General features: G+C 35.9%; 1 protein-coding gene across 5 annotated transcripts in view; it reads left to right on the top strand.

Moving 5' to 3' along the window:
• The first annotated feature begins 15,997 nt into the window (after window positions 1-15,997).
• The window catches only part of LOC143253911 (serine/threonine-protein kinase NLK-like), a 55,166-nt gene continuing 46,455 nt past the window's right edge, over window positions 15,998-24,708 (top strand). For 4 of the 5 annotated variants that reach the window (XR_013029892.1, XM_076508481.1, XM_076508480.1 and 1 more), the window contains exon 1: window positions 15,998-16,420. Coding sequence is in view for 3 of the 5 variants with exons in the window: in XM_076508481.1 (XP_076364596.1) it covers window positions 16,239-16,420 (182 nt within the window). In the remaining 2 variants the exon portion in view is untranslated. Of the gene's footprint in view, window positions 16,421-21,348; window positions 21,489-24,708 lie in introns of those variants that run through there. The other variant, XM_076508484.1, reaches the window with a different exon arrangement.

Below are 24,708 nucleotides of genomic sequence, written 5' to 3'. Positions count from 1 at the left end.
ATTGTTTGTTTGAGTGTTTTTTTTTAATTTCGAGCAAAGCTACACGAGGGTTATCTGCGCTAGCCGTCCCCAATTTAGCATTGTAAGACTAGAGGGAAGGCAGATAGTTATCACCACCCATCGCCAACTCTTGGGCTACTCTTTTACCAAAATAGTGAGATTGACCGTCACATTTTAATGCCCTCATGGCTCAAAAGGCGAACATGTTTGGTGCAACGGGAATTCGAACTCGCGACCTCAGATTACAAGTCGAGCGCCATAACTAATCACCTAGCCATGTCAGGCCTTTGAAATTACGAAATAAATATACATACATGCTCACTTTTTCATTCTCAGAATTTCTTATTTTTAAGCACAAACTTACACAGTGTGCTACCTGCGCTGTGTGTGTCGAAGACCATTTTTAGCGTCATAAATATACAGAAAAATCTTAGACTTTCTTCGAGTTCTACTACGAAGGTTATTATAGTTTTAAAGTATTTCAATAATGAGACTCTTAAAGTTTGAATATCATTTTTACAACCTCTTTTAAAAAGTGTATTTGTGTGCCAACAATGATTTCGTTGGCAAGTGTTGACGAGCTTATTTTAAATTTAGTTAAAAATGACGGTAAGAAAACGAGAACCACTAGGCTTGACAAAGACGAGACAAAGAGATATAGTATCTGGTGTGAATAAAAGAGGCCAGATGGTTAGGGCGCTCGACTCGTAATCTGAGGGTAACGAGTTCGAATCTCCCTCACACCAAGCATGCTCATCCTTTCAGCCATGGGGGCGTTATAATGTCACAGTCAATCCCACTATTCGTTGATAAAAGAATAGCCCAAGAGTTGGCGGTTGGTGGTGATGACTAGCTGCCTTCCATCTAGTCTTATACTGCTAAATTAGGGACGGCTAGCGCAAATAGTCTTCGTGTAGTTTTGCGCAAAAATGCAAGGCAAACAAACAGAAACTAACGTAACTGAAACAATGAAGAAGAGAGGTCGGCAACCATCTTGGAAAACCGGCGGCTAACATAATACTGCCTTGTAAAGTTATTTTGAAATTACTATATATATCTTATACAAGTGATTTACTTCAACTAAGAATAAACTTTCAAAATCCTCTATATTTGAAACAAAGGAAAATAGTGTCATCGGGAAGCACTAGTCACATTACTAACTGTTGTTGTGTATCTATTTAAATATTTATAAGGCAATACTAAAGACTTTTCACTTAAACTTTAAAGCAACAAGAAGCCTTACGTAGAATTCAGTTTCTCACCTTTAAATGCTTCCATCTAGTGGCTCAACAAAAATCCTGCGAGCTTATGACACTAAAAATTAGGTTTAGATACTCGTTGTGGGGAGACAACAAATACTCCATTGTGTGGCTATGCGTTCGACAGTAACCAACTTTCAATTTAATCAGCTTAACTATTTTTTTTTATTACAGCCTAACAGTCGTTTTGTTAAGTTGTCATCTAAATTGTTCCTTGACACTTGCAGTTCTCTGACTTTGTAGGTTAGCCAATTTAAAATGATGTATAAATAGCATGAAGCTTAATTAATTTTTTTTAAATAATTTAACAAGCTTACTGACCCAAGGTTCATGAGATAACTTTTTGGTTTGAATTAAAATTAGTAACACATCCTGCTGAATTATCACAAATTAACATATAGTGTAATTCGTATTCACAATTATATGATACTGTTTTTGCTTTTACGTTGTTATTATTACGTTACGTTATTATTCCTAGTGAGACTGTGTTTGACAGAATAAATGGAAATGCAAAGTGTGCAAGAAACACCTATTTATGCAAGGCACACTATCACTTAAGCTGTAGAAAGAAGAAAAATGCTACTGTTTTATGATTTTATGATTTATATGGTTTTGTGTGTGTGTGTATGCTGAGATTATATCACTGTTCAGGCTCTACCTTTAACTAATATGTATAAAACTGTGAAACAACTAAAACGTTTGACCATTTTAGTCAACTATGCTAAGATGTTTGTTTTGTTTTCGAATTTCGCGCAAAGCTACACGAGGACTATCTGCGTTAGCCTTCCCTAATTTAGCAGTGTAAGACTAGAGGGAAGGCAGCTAGTCATCACTACCCACCGCCAACTCTTGGGTTACTCTTTTACCAACGAACAGTGGGTATGACCATAACATTATAACGTCCCCACGGCTGAAAGGGTAAGCATGTTTGGTGCAACAGGGATTCGAACCCGCGACCCTAACATTACGAGTCGAACGCCTTATCCCACCTGGCCGTGCCGGGCCTCTATACTAAGATAATGACTAAATTAGATTCTATGACTAAGACTACACTAAAATTCCAAAAAGGTGTGTGTGTTTTTCTTATAGCAAAGCCACACCGGGCTATCTGCTGAGCCCACCGAGGGGAATCGAACCCCTGATTTTAGCGTTGTAAATCCATAAACTTACCGCTGTGCTAGCGGGGGGCTAATTCCAAAAGGCTGTTGTGAACTTGTCTAAAATTACGGCTAAGATTTATAAATGCAGACCGGTCCTACCTCTTTCATTCATAAAAAAATATACATTGATTGTTGTGATGTTTTCTTTTGTTGGGTAGGCTATTTTGAATAATTTGATAAACATAAAGCAAAGTTCAGTCCACATAATAACAACAAATTACATTTTTTTCGATAACGTTCTAATAGACAAATTGTAGTCCTAAGTACGCAAACGACGTTTCACTATTATATCCGCCTGAATGTAGGCCTATCTTCAAATACTTTTTAGTATAAACTGCAAGACGTAAGCATATCTTAACTAGTTTTATTAAAGAGAAAAAAAAAAAGTAACTCATCAAGTAACTGAATAATAGAACAGAAAACTCTCGTTGAAGAATACTCGCAAGAAGTGTAATTGAATACTCAATAACTCCTTATTAAATATTCATTTTGACTGTCACTGAACAAATCCGTATTTGTAACTAATGTACTCACAGAGATGTTAGTTGAATTAACTTATTATTAGCCTTATGCGCTCCGTAATCAGTATTTAAATTAAAACATTGGAAATACAGCTTACATTAATATGTTAATATATTTAAGCAGGGGCGTCAATAGGCGCTTAAAAGATTCAGGGCTCTGTCCCAAAGGTTTGGGAATTTTCGGGGCTTAGTATGATATTGAACCTAGCTTTCTATGCTGACTTTTCAAGACACCAGCTGAGGAGCTGGATAACTATTAGATAAAATTGCAGCACGGTCCACGTGAGTCAGCGCTTGCTGATGCTTCTGCATTTAAGAAATTGGCGATGTATCCTTTCATAAAATAACGTTATCTTGTTTTTGTGTTGTGGAACACAAAACCACAGAGTGTGGTATCTATGTTCTGTCCATCGCAGATATTTAAAACATTGATGTAAGTATGGTCGTGCAATTTCTGGAGAAGGGGCTGACAGACTTAAGAACTGCTCACGACGGGAGAAACATAGGACATAATTTGTTTGAACTAAAGGGCGATTGTAATATTGTGATAAGTTAATGATACCAATGAGCTAAAATCGTACCTAGAATTATAGGAAAAATTTGTAGAAGGCCTAATTACGTTTTATGTAGGAGGAGGAATTTTTGTAATTACGCCACTGCTCTAAACCCGAATTTTAGTGTTAGAAGCCAATGGATGACTGCCGAGCCACAGAGAAGATGGCACAAAGATTCTCAACATTTAATAAAACCAGGGACAAATAAATGAAAAAAAATACAATTTTAATTTAATTATTAAGTATTATTTTGAAATATGCATGTTCTGTCATAACCATTCTGATTACTTCTTATTGCATTCATAAGAAATTTTATAAAAGATTTACCTAGATGCGTTTGTATGTCTTACATGGACGAATTTATGCTATAAAAAATTGATGCTACGTGTATGAAACACTTTTTCTTAGTAAATCATTTTAAATATGATAAAATAATATTTGTGTGTGTGTAGTAAATCATTTTAAATATGATAAAACAATATTTTGTGTGTGAGAGTATAATATGAACAATATTGGAGAAACAGAAAAAAACCTAGAATTTACACAACTTCTCAGTGATAAAATATATATTTCGGCCTTGGCTGAGTAAATGGAATAGGTTAGAGCATAAGTTAGGTAAAAATTAAAACAATAAATAAGCCCAAAACACCTGTTGATATGAATATTCGTGAACTCATTGAAATAATATGTAACAGAGTCACCCTTCCACCCATCCCAAGAAAAAAACCCAAGTAGGTTTAAACAGGTATACGCCTCTCACACTCACGTGGTCTAGTGGTTGGAGGCGCTTGACTCGTAATCTGAGGATGGCAGGTTCGAATCCCAGTCACACCAAACATGCCTGCCCTTTCAGCCTTGGGGCGTCATAATGTTACAGTCAATCCCATTATTCGTTGATAAAAGAGTAGCCCAAGAGTTGGCGGTGGGTGGTGATGACTAGCTGCCTTCCCTCTAGTCTTACATTGCCAAATTAGGGACGACTAGCGCAGATAGCTTTCGCGTAGTTTTGCGCGAAATTCAAAAACAAACAAAAATCTCACTTGTTATGACATCTTAAACTGTGACTAAAAATAATAATCAGTCCTTGCCGTGCCCAGGAAATCAGTATGTACGTAACTGATTAAGTTTGCTATTTCCCTATCATCTCTTGTTAGTTTAGTTTATGATATTGTTATTTTAATGTCATAAAGGTGTAACAGTAGAAACGTTTTGTACTCGATATTACCTAAATCCTGAAGACAGCACTGTTAGAACAACACTTTTTTTGTTTTGTTTGTTTGAAGATAAGCACAAAGCTACACAATCGGTTATCTGTGCTCTGCCCACCGCAGGTATCGAAACCCGATATTTAGCGTTGTGAGTCAGCAGACGTAACGTTCTGCCATTGAGTGGGGCTATAGAGACATCTAAAGTTTGTTTTAATATTATAATAAGAAGACACACCTTAATTTGCATAATTATTACATATCAAGTCGCGTAATAGATGTTTATATAATACTTTATTTAACGCCGTTTTATTTCATCACAATTGTTTAAAGTGTGCGAAAAAGTTTAACTACTTGTGATTACGATATCCCATTGTTTTATTTGAAAGGGGATAAAGGAACGTCCATCTACCAAGTAAAGGAAAAACCAAAAGAGATACACATTTTGGACTTTATATTGTATTTTTATAATTTCGCGCAAAGCTACACGAGGGCTATCTGCGCTAGCCGTCCCCAATTTGACAGTGTAAGACTAGAAGGAAGGCAGCTAGTCATCACCACTCACCGCCAACTCTTGGGCTACTCTTTTGCCAACTCATAGTGGGATTGACCATAACATTATAACGCCCCCACGGCTGAAAGGGCGATAATGTTATGTTCGACCGGGATTCGAACTCGCGAATTACGAGTCGAGTGCCTTAACCACCTGGCCATTCCGGGCCGTGACTCGAGATAGCCCTCTAGTAGCTTTGTGCGAAATTCCCAAACAAACAAACAAACAAACAAAGAAACCCTGGTGGCCAGACCTTACCCTTGAAGACGCCTGCTATACGTTGCATAATAATGAGAAAGCGATGTGTCATACTCGTGATTAAATTTAACTACGTCGCGATGTTTACCTGCTTCTTTCTGTGGTTGATTATCAGTATACGTGCGTTGAATTCAACAGTACAAAACTCAGTGTGTTGCTTTTGGAGGCATGATGCTTTTTTCCTGCTAAATTAAGCCTTTTGTGCTTGTATCATAAATATGCATATATAAATTCAATGTGTTGCAGTGTGAAGCCTTTTTCTTTACAAAAACATATGTATCAAAAGTTGATACTTATTGCACGTTTTGCCATCTGTTGTCCATTATACGAATTAACGTTATAATAAATATTAAAATTATTTGCTTGATATTTACAATTAAAATTCCTTCTTATTATAATATGCTTTATTATTGGGTGGACTCTTTTCAAGTAATAGGTAAAAATGATGTCATGATAACAAATAGTTTATTTCTTCTGTAACGTTTTTACAGGATACGTTCACTTGTTCTTCGTAGGCCTTAGTTCACAAGCAACATCTGTAAAGAAAATTCGAGACTAATGGTACCTACACTTATCTTACTAGTAATTCTTACTTCTAAAAATAAATAACTTTTAATACACTGAACTGAATAACTCACACATTACCAAACAAAAACTCATTAAAGGTCAATTCATTAACTCATTACTTCTCTGTTTTCTCTAAATATTATTGTTTTTCTATATATTCCATGAAACTTCTGGATAATTACATCATTAAGAACTTTCTAGACGTCGCGTCATCATCACCTTGACACGTTAGCAATTCTCTCTGGCAAACAACTTTGTAACATTGAAAATATAGCTTGCAACAGGATGTGGAAATTATCTTGCAAATATAAATAACGTGCATAAATTACATGTGTAATAAATTTTTGTCTATTAGTAGGTTTAAATTTAAATGTGAAGCAATTGACTTAGTCACATTTTGAATCTATTCATTTTAATTTATAAAAACCTGATATTCACTAAAACTGTCTACAAATGTTTGAAAGTAAACGTATACATAATTGTGTACTGCTGGTGTAAGTAGTTTCAGGAGATGTTGTAAAAGATTGCAGTTTATTGTAGTTTATTAAAATCAACTGGAAATTTTTTCCATGGCAATGTAGTGATGAAATTGTGAATTGTATAAAAAGAAATTATACACGTATGTTGAATGAATAAAGAAATAATTATGTTTCTCATTTTTATGGGGGGTAGGCAAATTTCCCTCTTGTCCTCCCCCATGCGAACTCCTATGTTTGTGCTTAAATATAACAGTCCAAATCACGTTTCGTGATGTCGAATTTGTGGCTCAGCATATTAAATATAATCTTTTCTCGCGCCATCTATTGTACATTTCACAACTCATTCAATGTGTTTTTCTGTAAAATACGATGCAACAATAATAAAATATTAAAAAACATATCTAATTTATTTAGCAACTTTTCAGTAGTCTTAGAAAATAATTGCAGTAGCATATCTAATTTCTTTACTAACTTTTCAATAGTCTTAAAAATAATTGCAGTATGCCTAGCGTATAGCAAACAAGGTTCCAAGATAAATGAAATAATAAAACACAAAAATTGGTTTCATTTGCATTATATAAATTACAAAATACCTCAGTTGTTTGATTTGTTATTTTAAAATGCTGAATAACATTATTTGTATCTGAATTCTTCTTTATTATTTCGAAATATTAGAAAGACTGCGTAGTCTGTGTTAAATAGATGATTAGCCTATCTCGTTAGCATTTATTTCTTTTCAGGGTTCTTGAATAAAGTTAAACTAGCTGATTTACTTTTAAAAATTTACATAGCATGCTTTACACAACAATATTTTGAGCACAGTGAAGAAACATTAACTTATAATCAACAGCTTTATGTCATTAGGTTATAGATCGTTTTATAGATCGCTGTGATTGAGCTTTAATGTGACAGTTAACCCTATTTTTCGTTGGTAAAGAATAATTTAAGAGTGGGTGGTGCCTGATGTTGTTTAGCTGCCTTCCCTCTAGTCTGTAACTTATAAATCAGGGACGACTAGAGCAGATGGAATTAAATAATTAGTATGAATGTTATTCTCAGTATAAGCTATAAATAGACTATTCGCTCTGTCCACTGAGGGGAACCGATTCACGGATTTTGTTGTTGGAAATCTATTAATTACTGCTGCCTCACCGGGGGATAGCACGAGTGAATTCCTTTTTGTTGTAATTCTTGCACAACTTGCTATAGGTTTAGTAAAAACCAAAGCACTTGAAATGTTTACAATTCATTCATTTTGCACAACATAACTATAGATAATAGAAGTGTTTGTTGTTGGATTTTCTTTTCTTTTTTTACACGGCTATAAGTAGGTAGTTATAATAAAGAACACAAAGTGGTTGTTATTTTGAATTAAGTATAAAGCTACACAATGGGTTATTTGTGCTCTGTCCACCACGGATATCGAAACCCGGATATTAGCGTTGTACGTCCGCAGACATACTGCTGAGCCACTGGGGGGCCCATACAAAGTGGTCGAAAAGAAATAATTCTTTTTGTTGAATTATGCTTTATTTATGGTTGCCATCCAAGTCTTATTATTATTTCGCTATATATTTGTTAAACTATTTCTATCTAGGATATCCTTACAAGAAAACCAAATCCCGAATTCTAGCTTAAGTTCGGGTGATGTTCATTGTTCAAACACTTATCAATAGTGCATATTATAGCTAAAAAAAAATTCTGAACGTACCAGTAAAATAAGATTATTTACTAATTTTCCAATCAAATAAGCAATACGTAGTTTTCGATGCATAAATATTGAAATTATTATTTTTGTTATAAATTTTATGAAGTATTGTTTGAATTTTGTGCAAAGCTACACGAAGCTAGGTATCCATAATTTAGTAGTGTAAGACTAGAGAGAAAGCAACTAGCTATCATCACCCACTGCCAACTGTTAGGCTACTCTTTTACCAACGAATAATGGGATTGACCGTCATGTTATAAGCTGAAAGGGTAAACATGTTTGAATTTGAACTTGAGACCCTCATACTACGAGTCGAATGTCTTGAGCATCTAGCCAGGCCGAGTCTTTCATCGAGTAAACTAAAACAATGAAGAATGCGGATTTTTCTTTTAAGATAATAATTTTGCACAGTTTAATAGCCTAATTCAACCAAAGCACTTAACAATAGCCACCTGGTTCTTAAACTTTAAACATAATTTAATATATGTTTAAATATGAAAAGTTACTTTCATTTTTTGATAAAATAAAACTTATATTTATTCTTTGCATAACTACTGTTAATAAACTGATTTATTATTTGTGTAGAAACATATAATGATATAATATTTGATTGCCATGTTTCGTACGATAATCTATATTTCAAGTGACACGTAAACTTCACTAAAGTATAAATTCAAATATGGCGTCACTCCATTCCAGACGATTAAACAACGGGACTTCAATGTAACTCATAAAAGAAGAGCACATACACGAACGCAAGTAGAAGATAATGCATACTGGACAACAAGGAAAACAATGCATTAACTGCATAAGAAATGCATGTCCACAATTTCATATTCCTGTTGCGCAATTTACTTTTACTTTGAAATGAAATATGTATACATACTAGCTAGAGTTCATGTCCCCTGAAAGGAAGTTATCTAAATTATTAATATAAGGTTATCTTAGGACACGAAAAATTGCTTCTCTTATATTTAATTTAAAAAAAAAACACACACACAAACGAAAGACCATAAAACTGCAAAGCACAAAATACGACACCACCAACATGCATGTATTTTAGCATAAAACCAACAATCCTTCATACTAAATTTGGTGATGATACATCAACAGAGGGCAGAGCAGTGGTAAAAAACTCAAAATTTGGATGTGTCCCCCATGTACCCATCGAGCTTTCTTACCAAATTTGGTGAAGATCCATCTACAGAAGATGAGGTAGTTGTAAAAAAACGCCCGTAAAACTGAAAATGTATATGTACTCGCGCATGGACCTAATAAATATCGATACCACTGTTGGTGGAGATCCGTCCACACCCTGCGAAGTAGTTATATGGATATACAATAGATAGTACTATTATATATACTCAGATATATAAATGCTAGATGTTCTTCCCATGGTTCCTGAAAGTCTTCTGTTCAAAGAATAAATAAAGCCAAAATTAAAAGTGAGAAACTTTTTTTTTGTTTTGATGTTCATGTCATGCTGTGTTTTAGCATAGAGAGTGCATAACTCTTCTCATAATTCATGGCATACGCACGTTTTACCGTCGTAATAGCAGTACAAACTGCAACATTAATTACCCCTCATGTGACGTCATTTTAGTGTTTACTAACTGACTGACAAAAAACACACTACTGTTTAATAATGCAAGTGACTAAAGCAGGTGACCTCTCTAAACGACTTTCAGATTCTTTATGGGGAGTAATTCTTTACCAGCTTCCTACCTTAAAATTTAAAAAATCAGAAATATTACTGTGCACACACACAAAAACCATAATATCAAACTAAAAGCACAAACCATCATAACGTTGATCGATATTTTAAATCCCTTGGAAGTTTTAAGTGGTTTAATAATTATGCCAAACAAATAAAGAAATATACACAACTGAGAATTTTACGTACAAAAATGAGATAAACAGGCATCCCGTTTTCAGTCTTTTAATGTTCGTCCCAGGTTTTTCGTTTCTTGGTAGCTGTGCTAACGATGCCAGATTTTATGAAGTTTAAAAACTGAATTATAACAATAATGATGAATTACTGAAAATAATTAAACACTGAAGGAATTAAGAGCGTCTATGTGTAATATAGAAAGTATTTGGACATTAGGAATTGTACAAAATTAAACCTAAATTTGAAGAAGTTATTCTCCAAGGTTACTGTAGATAATGGTGTACCAGTATCACTACCAGATATCTTGGGACCTTGAAGTTGATCGTACTTTAGCGTCAGATGTAACGAAGGTGGGAAACTACTTGGGGCAGCTGAAAACTCTCAAATTCAATAACTTTTGACCTGTTTGTTGTAATATAACCTTTTAAAAGCATATTATGTTAGTCATCCATTTTTCTGTTAATGTTTTCGGAAGAAAGCCCCAACAAATATACATAATGCAATAAACAAAAAGTCGTGGAACATTTAACATTTCTGATTATATAATCTGAGTAGATAATCTTAACAAAACATTTTTGCCTATAAAAAATTTATAAAAATTTTAAAAACCTATTAAAATATCTGTGCATTAAACTGTAATTAAAACAATAAATGGCACTAAAGAGTAGTGTAATACACGCTTTCTGTTTTAAGGAATTTTCAGCTATAATCTTAGGCCTTATATGTACTCTCCTACAGTTGTTTGAAAATGGTTTGATTTTATTTAATCCATGTACGTGTTTCTTTTGGTAGCACATTTTACAGGCTATGAGAAGCGGTAATTTGCTGGTAACACTTTTGTCATGTTAATAAAAAGGTTAGTTGTGCTATAACAAATGTTTGAGATGCTATAAATCGAACGCTTTTCGCCGTTTTAGGTATTTCCACTTTGAGTGGGTAAATAAACATAAAAATGAACAAATAACTCTTTACACGTACAAAATTTTGTAACAATATAAACGTAATTATTGTAAAGTTAACTTAAAGCTTACTTTCATCTACTCTTTTTGAGGACTGAAGCAATATTATATACTCTTCAAAAAAAAGAAACGCAAAAGGGATATTTTTGTTATTTTAAAGAGAAATATACGTAATAACGTTACAAGCTCAGAGTATGTGATGTTACACGTGTTAAGGCACTGGTTGTCAGACCAAAATGACAATAAAAGTTGTGCGCTTTGAAAACGGAGGAAAACATCGGATTTTTCGCCAAAACGCATTCGTGTCCAATAAATTTGTTTGAGAGATCTGGATGTTCTGCAAGTGCAACATGTGCAAAATCCCTATAAAAGTGACGGGTTCTCGGTTTCCATAGCTCAGTGCTAAGCCACCGACACGCAATACAGTTACGCCAAGACTGACTGAAGCACAACGCAACAACACCATTGGTCGATGGAAAGCAGGCAAATCTCGATCAGATGTTGCCAGAGCTGTGAATGTCCACCCAAGCACCATCACAAGGCTATGGAATCGTCACCAACAACATGGATCAACTCGTGACCGTCCACGATCTGGCAGACCTCGTGTGACCACGTCCGCACAAGATCACAACATCCAGTTACGTCACCTTCGGGATAGGACCACCACTGCGACATCTACTGCCTCAATTATACCAGGGCTGTGTAGGATTTCCGATCAGACCGTACGCAATCGTCGACGAGATTTTTAGGCCTCATGTGCAACCTATCATGGTGAATGTCAACGACGATTTTCAACATGACAACGCCTGTCCTCACACAGCCCGACTCATCACTGTCTTCTTGAGACACCACAACATCAACGTTCTTCCATAGCCCTCCAGATCACCAGATTTAAACCCCATCGAACATCTTTGGGACGAGTTGGACCGACGTCTGCGACGGCGACAACCTCAACCGTAGACTCCACCTCAGCTTGCAGCAGCTTTGCAGGCTGAGTGGACAGCCATTCCGCAGGATGTGATTCGTCATCTCATCGCTTCCATGGGCAGGAGATGCCAAGCAGTTATTGATGCTCACGGGGGGCATACTCGTTATTGACGTTGAGTGACGTTAAACGTCACCTAGTGAGCGTGGACTTCGCCTATGGAGACTTTGAATGTTCAGCAGTGAATGTGCAAAGCTTCACACATGTCATACAGAACTACCCGGAATAAACTTGTTAACAGTATGTCTCAAATTTTGCCTTTTGCGTGTTTTTTTTTTTGAAGAGTATATTTAGATAAATGTCACTATGAACGAAGGAAGACTTACGCTTGTTGTAATTATTTATAAATATATCTACAGACAGTGAAAGGTAACCCTAATGGAACTGAATGATTATCTCGTTCTTATGATTATATCCTATTGACCATTAATCTTTGTTAAGCATGAAATGACTTTTTATAATTAATCAATAGTGATAAAAAAACATAAACTTCATATTATCTCACTTTCATTTATATTGCAAGTACGTCGCTAGGTGCTTGAAGGATTCAGGGCTCGGTCCCGTTGGCGTGGAAATTTTTGTCGTCTCTGTATGATATCGATTATGATTTTCTATTCTGATTTTCAAGATATCAACTATGGACTTGAAGCACTATCAAATAGAACTGGGGCACGATCCCCGTGTACCAGCGCCGAGTGACGCCTCTAATTTAAGAACACCGACGTGGAACTCTATTATTTTCATCAAATGAAAGAAAATTTTCAAATCGTGAGGCCAGAAGTTCTCACTCCCTATCAGAGCTTTCACATACGAATATGGCACAGGAAATAATCTTACTGGCCACCAAACAGACTGATGGATAATCAGCGTAACATGAATATGAAAAGTATTACTTCAGTTTACAGATTTCTGAGATTTTGTAAACGTTTTCCTTTAATTTTCTTCAAACGAACAATATATTGTAATCACAAAAGTATAAACATTCTTACATATTGTAATAAAAAAATGTAAGAATATTTATACTTTAAACTCTGTATAATTGTTTTTCATTTTAGCCCCAGATATTGTGTGAAATATTATTGGGATTAGGGCCAAAAGTATTGTTAACTGATGAAACAGTACATTCACATTTTTATAAACAAGAACAACACAAGAAAAAATATATTTAATTAGTTACAATCATTACCGACACCAGGTTAAATTTTAGTTTTGATAGAAAAATGTAGTTTGCTCTGGTCAGACTTGTATATTGAAATAGCGACCTTCCTTGGGTTTACGAATTAATCTCTGCTGTTCAAAAATGTGACATCAGAGGGCTTTATAGGTTATTAGTTTTGAAAGAACATACTATAGCAATCATTTTGATTGTCTAGTGATGTGGATTTACGATTTTTGAGCAACATCCAGTACTGGATTAACGCATAGGCCGAGCCTAAAAAAAAAGGTCGAAACGTTGTTCGCTCCTCTACATAAAAATTTTCTCAACCCAAAGCAGCCGTTTTTGCTTATATATTTTTCTATACAAGTGGGTTTTCTCGTCAGCACTAATTACGAATTAAATCAAATTTTATATGCAAGAAACTCTTTACAATTTTTTTGCAATTAGAGGTATTTTTATTATTATTAAATTATATTTAAAAATATAGAATTTTTGAACGTCAAAGTAACAGTGAAAGAGAGAACGTACGATTTGTTATAAGGACAAGTAAAAAAAACAAAACAAAACACATTTAGCATCCCCACTCGCTTCCTTTTTTGCAACCTTTCCATATTTTGGGCAGTTTTTTTTTTCCTTTTTTAAATTACCGATTTTCGTCATTAAAGGAAACAAAGAAGTCTTCTGAATAAAAAATGAGATGAACACAGTTGATTCATTTTCCCCACTTTTCTTTATTTGTCATAAATCTGTATCGTTTTGATGACTTCTATTTGACATGGGTGCTGTGATAACAAGCAAAAGTCTTTGAAAAAATCTATGAATTTTTTTATAAATATTTCATGAAAAAACTCCTTCTTCCTGACCCTATAGTGGCACAGCAATATGTCTTTAGACTTACAACGCTAAAAGCCATGCCAGGCCACGGTCAAGCGCGTAAGGCATACGACTCGTAATCCGAGGGTCGCGGGTTCGTGCCCGCGTCGCGCTAAACATGCTTGCCCTCCCAGCCGTGGGGGCGTTATAATGTTACGGCCAAGCCCACTATTCATTGGTAAAAGAGTAGCCCAAGAGTTGGCGGTGGGTGGTGATGACTAGCTGCCTTCCCTCTAGTCTCAGACTGCTAAATTAGGGACGGCTAGCGCAGATAGCCCTCGAGTAGCTTTGTGCGAAATTCCAAAACAAACAAACAAAAAACTGGGTTTTGAGATGTGTGGTTGGCAGAGCATAGATAGTCCATTATGTATCTTTGTGCTTAATTCAAAACAACCTTCCTGTTTTCCAAAACTCCTGATGCTAAATTTTTTTTTACTTGGCCTAAATTTAAACATGTATTTACTTAAATTGTAGTAATAGAATACTTAACTAATTTTGCATTGAAGTTTTTGTAATGAGTGCTTTTGAAGTTATACAAAATAATTTTTAATCTGGAATTCTATTTTCCACATTTGTGGAAGATTAAATGAAAAGAATAATTTTACATCACAGCAAGAGTAAACCTTCGCTCTATAATCCTAAAAATAAAAATTGCTTTAATATTTGGAGTACGTTGAGCCTTATTTCCAAAGAACTCACTGTAGGTTTCCACAAATTATAGGCCTACTTGTTGGCGAGGAAGTTGCGAACAGTTAAAAAACAAATCGCTTATGAAAACCTATCCATTTGTTTCACAAAGCAATCAAGACAGATTACCTAGTGTTCTTTATTCGTGAACATTATTTTTGAACAAAAGTCATAGTCTTGAAAGTTATTATATATTAAAAATGTGATATTTTCATGACGATATCGTTAGCATCACTATATAGTATTTTGATTTTTGTTGTACATTACGAAATTTTATTTAATTGTTTTTAGAAAAGAAAAAGTCGTGTTTGTTTTGTTGAAAGTCAGAAACGTTCAAAATAAATTTGTCATCTTTAACTTATTTTTGCTGTAAAACATTAAACATAAATTTAAAAAAATAATCGTTAATCTATTCCTAAAACTTATTTTTTCGAAATACGATTTAAGCCTACTATTTTTTTTTATTTCAGTTCACAAGAAATGGGAAAGTAGGAAGTTAAATATTGTATGTAAACTGTTATTAACATTTATGTCTTCTATAACAGTTCCAAGACTGGATGTTTGATGTTTGCTTTGTGATCTGATACCTGAACTACTCTTTGCAAAAGCATTAAATTAAAATTGAAAAGCATTTAATCATAACAACTTTAAAATGTATATGTCATTATTTTTTCATACATTAGCTGTTTGATCACCTAAAAGGTTTTTTCAAAGATGGCCATTTTGAGATAACATTTCACCATAGAACACCAGGAAGAAATATACGTATAAAAACGCTTTATAAACGCTAGTTTTTTTTCATTTTTGTATCACTACGTTTAATTTTACAATAGGTCTAAATAAATAGGAAATTTGGTTAATTTAAGTTTTGTAAATGATATACATTGATGAAAGATCTACCTATGTATATTTCAAAACTAATGACTGCTGCTATTTGCTGTTTTATGTACTAGGTTAACTATTAGAAGGTGTACTCTGAATGGATTATTTTACAGTGCTTAAAAATAAAGCAGAGGCCTAATTATTATTTTTAGTTTTCTGAACCTCATCAATTTACCTCCTGTTTCACTAGTTTTTTGTTTTGTTTTTAATATTTAGAGGAATAACTAAACAAAGTGTTTCAGCCTCTTGAGAGATGGCGCTACGTAGTCGACATTCGGTGTAGGCATTGGCTGACTTAATCACGTGATCGTCATTGTGTTGTCTGCAGCCAAAGTTTCCGACGGGTGAGAATTACAATGACAGTGTTAGAAAACAAATATCTTACGAGTATAATGGGCTGGTAAAACTAGTTTATTTCATTTATGAAGTTTAAGGAATAAATGTTATCTCTGTAGCAATATGGTTAATAAGCAGTTTTTTGCCTTGCAATATACCTTACTGCCTCAAAAATTTAGCAAGTAAGTTATTTGTATGGGTAATGGCGGTGGTGGGACCACGAACGAGTCGGCATATGATGGCTTTCCCGGGGCCAGCGGCTCCTGCCACCCCACAGCAAGCGATCCTTGCCGCAGCTCAACCGTACTATCACCAGCCAGTTACCATAACCCAGGATATCCAACCCGATAGACCTATTGGTTATGGGGCATTCGGTGTTGTGTGGTAAGTCTAATTCACTAACGGTAAAGAGAAAGTATTATATTTTTATGTTTCTGTTCTATTTTGTTTTATTCAGGAGTTTTACTCTTTATAAGTGTTATGACGTGTGCAACTATAGTAGTGTACTTCTTTAACATATAATATAATAAAACTTCAGTTTCTTTTAACTTTAATAAGCCTATTTTGAAAAAGGGCAAATATACGAAAAAGTGTCACTTTATGACGATACATTTTTTTACGAAAAAGTTTATTTTAAGCACGTAAAAGTGTAGGGTTAGTAGTTTCTCATTATAAACTGGCATATGAAGATGGAGAGCCGCACAGATTCGTTTTCTTCACAATTGTCATTTTATTTTTATTTTATTTATTTTAATTTATAACTCGAAATATGTTAATTAATTTTGGCATAAATCTAACTCTCAATATCTCTCTTTTTCACCATTTAACGATATTTTAAATATATGTGACGTTGTAGAAACAAACTGTAAGGTTTTAACTCAGACGAGTACGCTAACCCTAATGGTGTTTAGATCCAACAATAGTCTAGCCTTCAGTTCTTTGTTGTCAAACGTCCCCGCTTGGCAACGGGACCAGGTGGCGGGTAGCGATGTGTGAAGGCCATTGGCATTGGTAGTTTCCTTCAGTCTTGGTCTGCCACGAAAGTCTTTGTTAAGCTGGGGAGATTGTTCCCAGTCCAAGGCCATGAGTGTATAGTATCATCGAAGGAACTTTGACCTTCGCAATGAGTGGTTTAAGTATTTTAAGTAGAAAAACTGTAAACAGTCACAAATTCACACACACATATAGTTTCTAATAAAACCCCAATAAAAAGTGTATAATAAAAAATACTTAGATTACAATTAAACTGTCACTGTTTGGATTTATATACAATTCAAGCCACAGTTTCATTTTCCAATCAGTAAAGATTGTTTTTTATAGATATTGTATCAGTTGAATAGCATCTTTTAAATAGCCGTGAAAAAAATTCAAGATTTGCGGTTAAAAAGTCAAAATTATGGACATTTTTTGTTATTTGAGTTATTTTTTGTGTGTTTTATTTATTATAGCAAAGCTACATTGAGCTATCTGCTGAGTCCACCGAGGGGAATTGAACCCCTGATTTTAGCGTTATAAATCTGTAGACTTTCCGCTGTACTAGCGGGGGATTCTTTTTTATGTAACATATTCTTTGGTTGTGTTTATTTTTTGAATTTCATGCAAAGCTACACAAGAACTAACTTAGCAAGAGAGAGGGCAGCTACTCATCGCTGTCCACCCCAACTCTTGAGCTATTTTTTTACCAATGAATAGTATAATTAACCGTGATATTATAACTCGCCCTTTCAGCGAGCATACTTGTAGAAAAAGTTCTGACACCGTTTAATTTGTTGACAAGCGCCATGTTGCACGATGAGCTATCTGCGTTGTGGTTAAGGCGTTCGTCTTGCAAGATAGGGTTCGTAACCCGTCGCTGAATATGCTCGCCATTTATTCCGTGGGGCGTTACAATGTTACAGTTTATCCAGCTATTAGATTGTAAAAAAGTAGCCCAAGGGTTGGCGGTTGGTATTACTGACTAGTTGTTTTCTCTCTAGTATATCGCTTCAATCTTATCTAAAATATTTAAGCAGGTAAACTTTCATTTTATCAGAACTAATTTCAAAATAAAAACCTTTTATTTTATAATAACGTTTTGTCGTCCATTGTGTCGAAAGATGTGACATACGGTGTTGAGCGTGCGTTTTACTTTTAATCAAAGGGGCGAAGCTATCAATTCCAAAGAATGGAAATATCAGATGTTGTAAATATAACCCTTTCCAGTGGCACAGCGGTAACTGTGTGGACTTACAAAGTTAGAAACCGAGTTTCGATACCCGTAGTGGGCAGAGCACTGATAGCTCATTGTGTAGCTTTGTATTTAATTAACAAAGAAGTAAATATAATGTGACTAGACGTCCTGATTTCGGCATGATAACCCCGTTTTTTAACTGCTTGTTCTGCTTTCCCCAGAAACTGTAGGGGACGCGAAAATGTACCACTTTATCAAAATTAATACGAGTAATATCGAATTATGACGATACTTAAGAATTGTCTTGTTCTCATTTAATACCTTTCATAATCGTATATTTATATTTTTAATGTAACAGATTTTTTATTCGTCAGTTAAGTTTCCCGTTTTGGACTCTCGGAAAATCCAGTGACTTCATGTAAATAGCAGCTCGTAGATAGGTCCGTAGTCAATAAATTTGTGAGTAAGAGACTCATGTACCGAGGGTTAATGTAGTATCTCTAACAAACCGTGAGTTGTTGAGACATCTGTGAAAAACGGAATTTAAGCGTCATACGTTATGTGTCATCGTTTAGTAAACAGTCAAAACGAAGGAATACAAACATGACCTTATGTGGTCTGTGAAGAAACCAGTATAGGACCGCATCACGATGTCACAGTTGAAAACCTGCGTCCTTCCAACTAGGGCTGGGCTTAGACAAGTGCTTAACGGGCTCCGAAGGGCAAGTACCACACAACTTAGGTGCCCTGGCTGCAGTATAAAAGTGACAGTCAAATGCCACTATTCGGCAAGAGTTGAAGGGGTTGCTGTTGACTAGCTGTCTTCCCTCTGGTTTGTAAGTTCGAAGTTACTGACAGTTATATGCAAATAGCTGTGCAAAATAATTCGGAAACTAATCTTCCAGTTAGAAGACAATATTTTTTTTTATAATTCTCTGCATCACATTTTATACGAATGAAAATGTTTCATGTTAGTTTGTGTTTTGTGGTAACTTATTTGGGTTTTAAGCAGGAGCATGTGCAGGAATTTAAATTTCATTGCTATTAGGAGGTTGGGGCACGTTAAACCCACATATATGTAAACCATATCAATAGACACATTTTAAGCATATGCTTAGAAATAAATGGCATTACATTTGCCGGAAGAAAAAACAACACCTGAAACGTATGTGTAGAGTTGTGTATGTGTGGGGGGTGGCATACCTTGTGCAGCCCTTGATTAGAAGGACCTTTATCACATACATTAGGCGTTGTTAAAAGGACATTGGATAAGAACGGATATCTGTAATGTGTTTTAATTTGCAATCATCGATAAAAATAGATAAAATTATTTGCGAAGTCGGGAGTTTATGATGATGATGATAAGGAACATGAAGCAAGTGCGAAACTATACAGTTCTTTGTTTATTTTGAAGTTCGCGCAAAGCTTACACTGCGCTAGCCGTCCCTAATTTTGCAGCATAAGCGGGGAGGCAGCTATTTATCACCATCCACCGCCAACTCTTGAGCTACTTTTTTTATCAACGAATAGTGGGATTGACCGTAACATTATAACGTTCCCACGGCTGAAAGGGCGAGCATGTTTGGCGCGACGGGGATTCGAACCCGCACCCCTCGGATATGATTCGAGCACCTTAACCACCTGGCCATGCCAGGCCCCAGACAGTTCTATTGTGTTAACACTTATGTATAGTGGTCTCGAGAGGCGCCGTCATCTTCGTCTATCAGCTTCGTAGAACTAATTTGAGTCGTGTTATATTTTACCTCTTTATACATTTTGTTTAAAGTTTTAAACGTAGAAACTAGAATGCATGCAGATTTAAACCGAACTAAAATGTCCCGCCTACTTGTCATCAAACGAGCGAATAACAGTCGTTTGACGTGCAACACTCTGTGGTGCTTGCCAATCAGATCAGTTAATTTTACCCAGAGGTTAAAGGGGCTACAGAATTAAAAAATTCAGTTGGTCCACGTGACTTCCCATCTACTTGCCATTTTCAAGCGAAAACAGTCACTTTTCAAGTTTTAACGCTAAAAAACTCAGTTTCACACCAACGGATGGAGGATTTGATATAGTGTTTATAATTGTAGATTAATGTAACTAACTAAATATTGATCGGTCTTCTAATCTAGAGGAATTTGAGGATGTGACAATTTTGTTCCACAAAGACCTAACGATTGGTATTTATGTGTGCATATAGTTCGAGTCCCGTCACCGAATATACCCAATCTTTCAGCCATGGGGCGCTGCAGTGTTCAATTCCACTATTCATTGATAAAGAACTGGTAGTGAGTGGTGTTGATTAGCTGTCTTTCCATTAGTCTCTCCCTATCAAATTAAGAACGGTTAGCTCAGATGGCCTTCTAGTAGCTTTGTGCGAAATTCACTAAACAAACAAACACACCTTATTGGAACCCCTCTTTTGGGGTGTACTGAGTACTGTAAGAACCAAGTTAATCGTAATCACTACCTCCACCCCCTATCAGACAGGAGCTGTTCCTGTGGATGAATTTTTGGTTTTAAGAACAGGTTCACTGAACTCTTCAGTGGTTTCACAAAACAGATTCTTGATGTAGAAATATCGTTTAGATTCTGCGCTGTTTGATAAATAAGAAGGAATCGGAATATCCTAGTGTAGTCAAGTGACTCAGGAACTCAGAAATTTCATTTACCTTCCATTGTGAAGACATCAGAATCGGGGCTGAAGGGACTCGAACTCACTCGTAGGTTCTGCACGTGCAAAAGCTATCAAATACCCAAGCTCGTAATTCCGTTATCACGTCAGTTTATTATCAGCCCGTTTGTTAGAGAACTGAAAAATGGCGTGTTATTTTATTTCATAGAAATTAATCGAATTGTGACGTCGAAATGCACTTAATGAATTGCAGTGTAGTTTGAAATGTATGGTTATTAATAAAGGGTGAGGGGGAGGTGCGACATTCGTACTTAGCTACACGATGTCGTTGCCCTAAATATTTCTGGAGCAGTGAAAGTCCTAAAAATAACTCTGAAGAGGATAAATTTACGTCCAGGAATGTCGTGGCTTTTGCACAACCGTTTTTAATACAGGGAGAAACATCACATATTGTCTAGTTTATTTAATCACTGATTATTGATGTAATAATATTTAATAGTATTTTACAAAATATTAACGTGGGTCTCCTTTCTGGTTTTTGAAAATTGCTGTGTAAGTTTAGAACTGAAAAGAACTTTCAGCATTTCCTAAGAGTTTCAGAAGAGAAAATGACAGTAGTGTAAAGTTGGAATACTTGAGAAGCTCAGGTAAGTCTGGTGTATCTATATATCAACCGTTTGTCCTGGTCACCCGAGAATGGCTTCCACCCTAGATTTAACGTATTTGAAAAATGACTTTCAATAACAGTTAACACGGATAGTTTTTGTTTTTTTTACTGTATCAAAGGTTTATTAAAGTGAGTGTTTAGCTCAACGCTTTGTTATTATCTATAACTCCTGTAAGGTTGATTTCTTCCTGTTATTATTCATCCACTAGGTGTTATATGTTGTTTTCTTTAACTTCGCGCAAAGATACACGAGGGATACTTACGCTAGCCGTCCTTAATTTAGCAGTGTAAGGCTAGAGGGAAGGCAGCTAGTCATCACCATCCACCACCAACTCTTGGGCTACTGTTTTACCAACGAATAGTGGGATTGAGCGTAAACTTTTTACGCTCCCACAGCTGAAAGGGCGAGCATGTTTGATGTGGCGGAGATTCGAATCCGTAGCTCTCAGATTACGAGTCGAGCGCCCTAACCACGTGGCCGTGCTGGGCCTCGTTAGGCGTTAAATGGAACACCTAGATAAGGTAAAGATATGTCAAACTGTTGCCGCTGATGAATAAACAGTACTTTTAATGGTTATGTTTGGAATATATATTTACTGTTAACCAGTTTTTAACGTTACTGTTTCGATGATCCACGAGACTCAGAAAACAGTTTTTGTTTTTTTATTACCACAACTTCATCTATGATTTGTCGACAGAATACCAAATGTTGTCTCTCATTGTTACAATAAATCTACAACTCACGGAAGGTAGAAATCCCAGAAATTTTTAAATCGCTGATAGGGTTAAAAATAAATAAATAAATATGGTTTACTTCGTGAAGAGGATCAGAGATTTACTTAAAAGGATTAAAAATTGAAAATTTCGGTCCACCTACATGTTAGAATCAGAACTAACTGCACACTGACAGTTTAGATAATCATTGGATTTTAAGAGATTTATTACAACTAAAAATTTGATGCAATGAACTAACTGATTACATTCTTCTAGAATTATTTTGTAGTTGGGAAGGAGTTTGTACTAAGAGTGGCATAGTTATATATGTCTATATTTGAAACTGTCTTCTGTATTTAGGCTTTGATTTGAGAAAAGAAGACTGATTTGGAAAAAAATAACAAAAAACATCTCCCTTTAGTTAAGGTGGAAAGAACAAGCCAAGTTAGTTCCAGTGCCGGACTGTGGGTCGGAAATAACATGGTTTACCCCCTACTGCCCCATTTCCACACACACAAAAAAAAACGTCTCGCACCTTAGACCCTCCCCCAGTAGCTCAGCAGTAAGTCTGAACTTGTGAAACTGAAAACCGGGGTTTCTATACTTGTTGTGATCATTCATGTGTTATACGAGTGACAGTCAAGTCCTTATATTCGGTATGACAGGAGTTAGTTAGCAGTGGATGAGGTTGGCTACGATAGCTATCACAGATAGTCCTGGGGAGTAATGCAGTAGATAAATAGCTGTCACCGTTGTTGTGAACTTTTTACTAAAGAAGGAAAGCGACCTAGTGATTAACTCGCGGGGCTGCATGTAAGAAGGTTTGAGGTTCGCGCCGTCATGCTGCTAAATACGTTTTCCTTTTTTAAACTGTGGATGAGATGTAAGTTAATCGTCCTGCTGTTCGGTTGAAAGCTCTTGTGGTGATAGTTGCTGTTTATTGGCTGTCCAGTAGTGACCAGTAATTCAAAATTAGTGACTGAAACTTTAGACGACCCTGATCTGTACTTTCAGCCCAGATGCCGTTACATTTGAAAATTCAAATATCTTAACCTACCATCCGGAATATCAAAACATGCCTCCTATCCACACACCCGTAAATGGTTCAGCGATTCGTTAGTAGATGTATAATACTAAAAAATCGGATTTCGATACCCGCAGTGGTACTCCGCTGTTAGCCCGTTGTATACCTTTGTACTTTACAACAAACCAACTTAAATGCACACCTGTATAGTTGACGCCACAGCATCTCTCGACTAAATAGAGTTACACACTCTTGTGGTGTGTCTTCAAATCCAAAATGTTGGATTATTTTAAAGTAAAGCTGTACTGGGCTCTCTGCTGTGTCTACAGCGGGGACCCGATTCCTAGATTTTAGTGTTGTAAATCTATAAACTTTACCTCTGCCGGCATGGCCAAGCGTGTTAAGGCGTGCGACTAGTAATCTGAGGGTCGCGGGTTCGCATCCCTGTCGCGCCAAACATGCTCGCCCTTTCAGCCGTGGGGGCGTTATAATGTGACGGTCAATCCCACTATTCGTTGGTAAAAGAGTAGCCCAAGAGTTGGCGGTGGGTGGTGATGACTAGCTGCCTTCCCTCTCGTCTTACACTACTAAATTAGGGACTGCTAACACAGATAGCCTTTGAGTAGCTTTGTGCGAAATTCAAAAACAAAACCTTTGTCGAGGGAGATTTAAAATGTACGAATCACTGATTTCACGTAACCATGCGATTAAATCTTAATTATTTTCAATGGTTTGTTTTGTTTGGAATTTCGTGAAAAGCTATTCGAGGAATATCTGCGCTAGCCGTCCCTAATATAGCAGTGCAAGACTAGAGGAAATGCAGCTAGTCATTACCACCCACCGCCAACTCTTGGGCTACTCGTTTATCAACGAATAGTGGGATTGGCTGTAAAATTATAACCCCTCAAGGCTGAAACGGCAGACATGTTTGGTGTGACAGGGATTCGAACCCGCGACTCTCGGATTACGAGTCGAGTACCTTAACCACCTGGCCAATCCGGGCATAATTCTCTTCAAAACAAAATGATTAAGCGAGACAAAGATAATACTACTCTGATATAAAAGTGTAAAAATATTTGTGATTATTATTTGTATGCGTCACACACCCAGTTGCTCAGCGGTAAGTCAGCGTGCTTACGACGGTAAACATTTGGTTTCGATACCCGTGGTGGACAGAGCACAGATAGCCAGCCAGTTGTGTAGCTTTGCGCTTAACTGCACCAACTAATCGACCACTTCTAACATGGAAGATCGGTGAGACTAGAAGAAATCTGAAACAAAAAAATACTTGTTTTCTGTTTGATGTTGCCCTTATTGGCAGAGCGATACGCCTGCCAACATACACCATAACCCTTTCTTTGTACGTAAACCACAAAACAATCGATCGATAAATTATTGTTTTAAAAGGACATCAGAAATTTTAAGCCTTGAGTTGTAGTGAATTTGTCAAAAGCAAAATTAT

The sequence above is a fragment of the Tachypleus tridentatus genome, chromosome 6, assembly GCF_004210375.1.
Source record: "Tachypleus tridentatus isolate NWPU-2018 chromosome 6, ASM421037v1, whole genome shotgun sequence".
NCBI lineage: Eukaryota > Metazoa > Arthropoda > Merostomata > Xiphosura > Limulidae > Tachypleus > Tachypleus tridentatus.
Note: the sequence above shows the minus strand (reverse complement) of the source record. Positions and strands in the feature narration are given on the sequence as shown.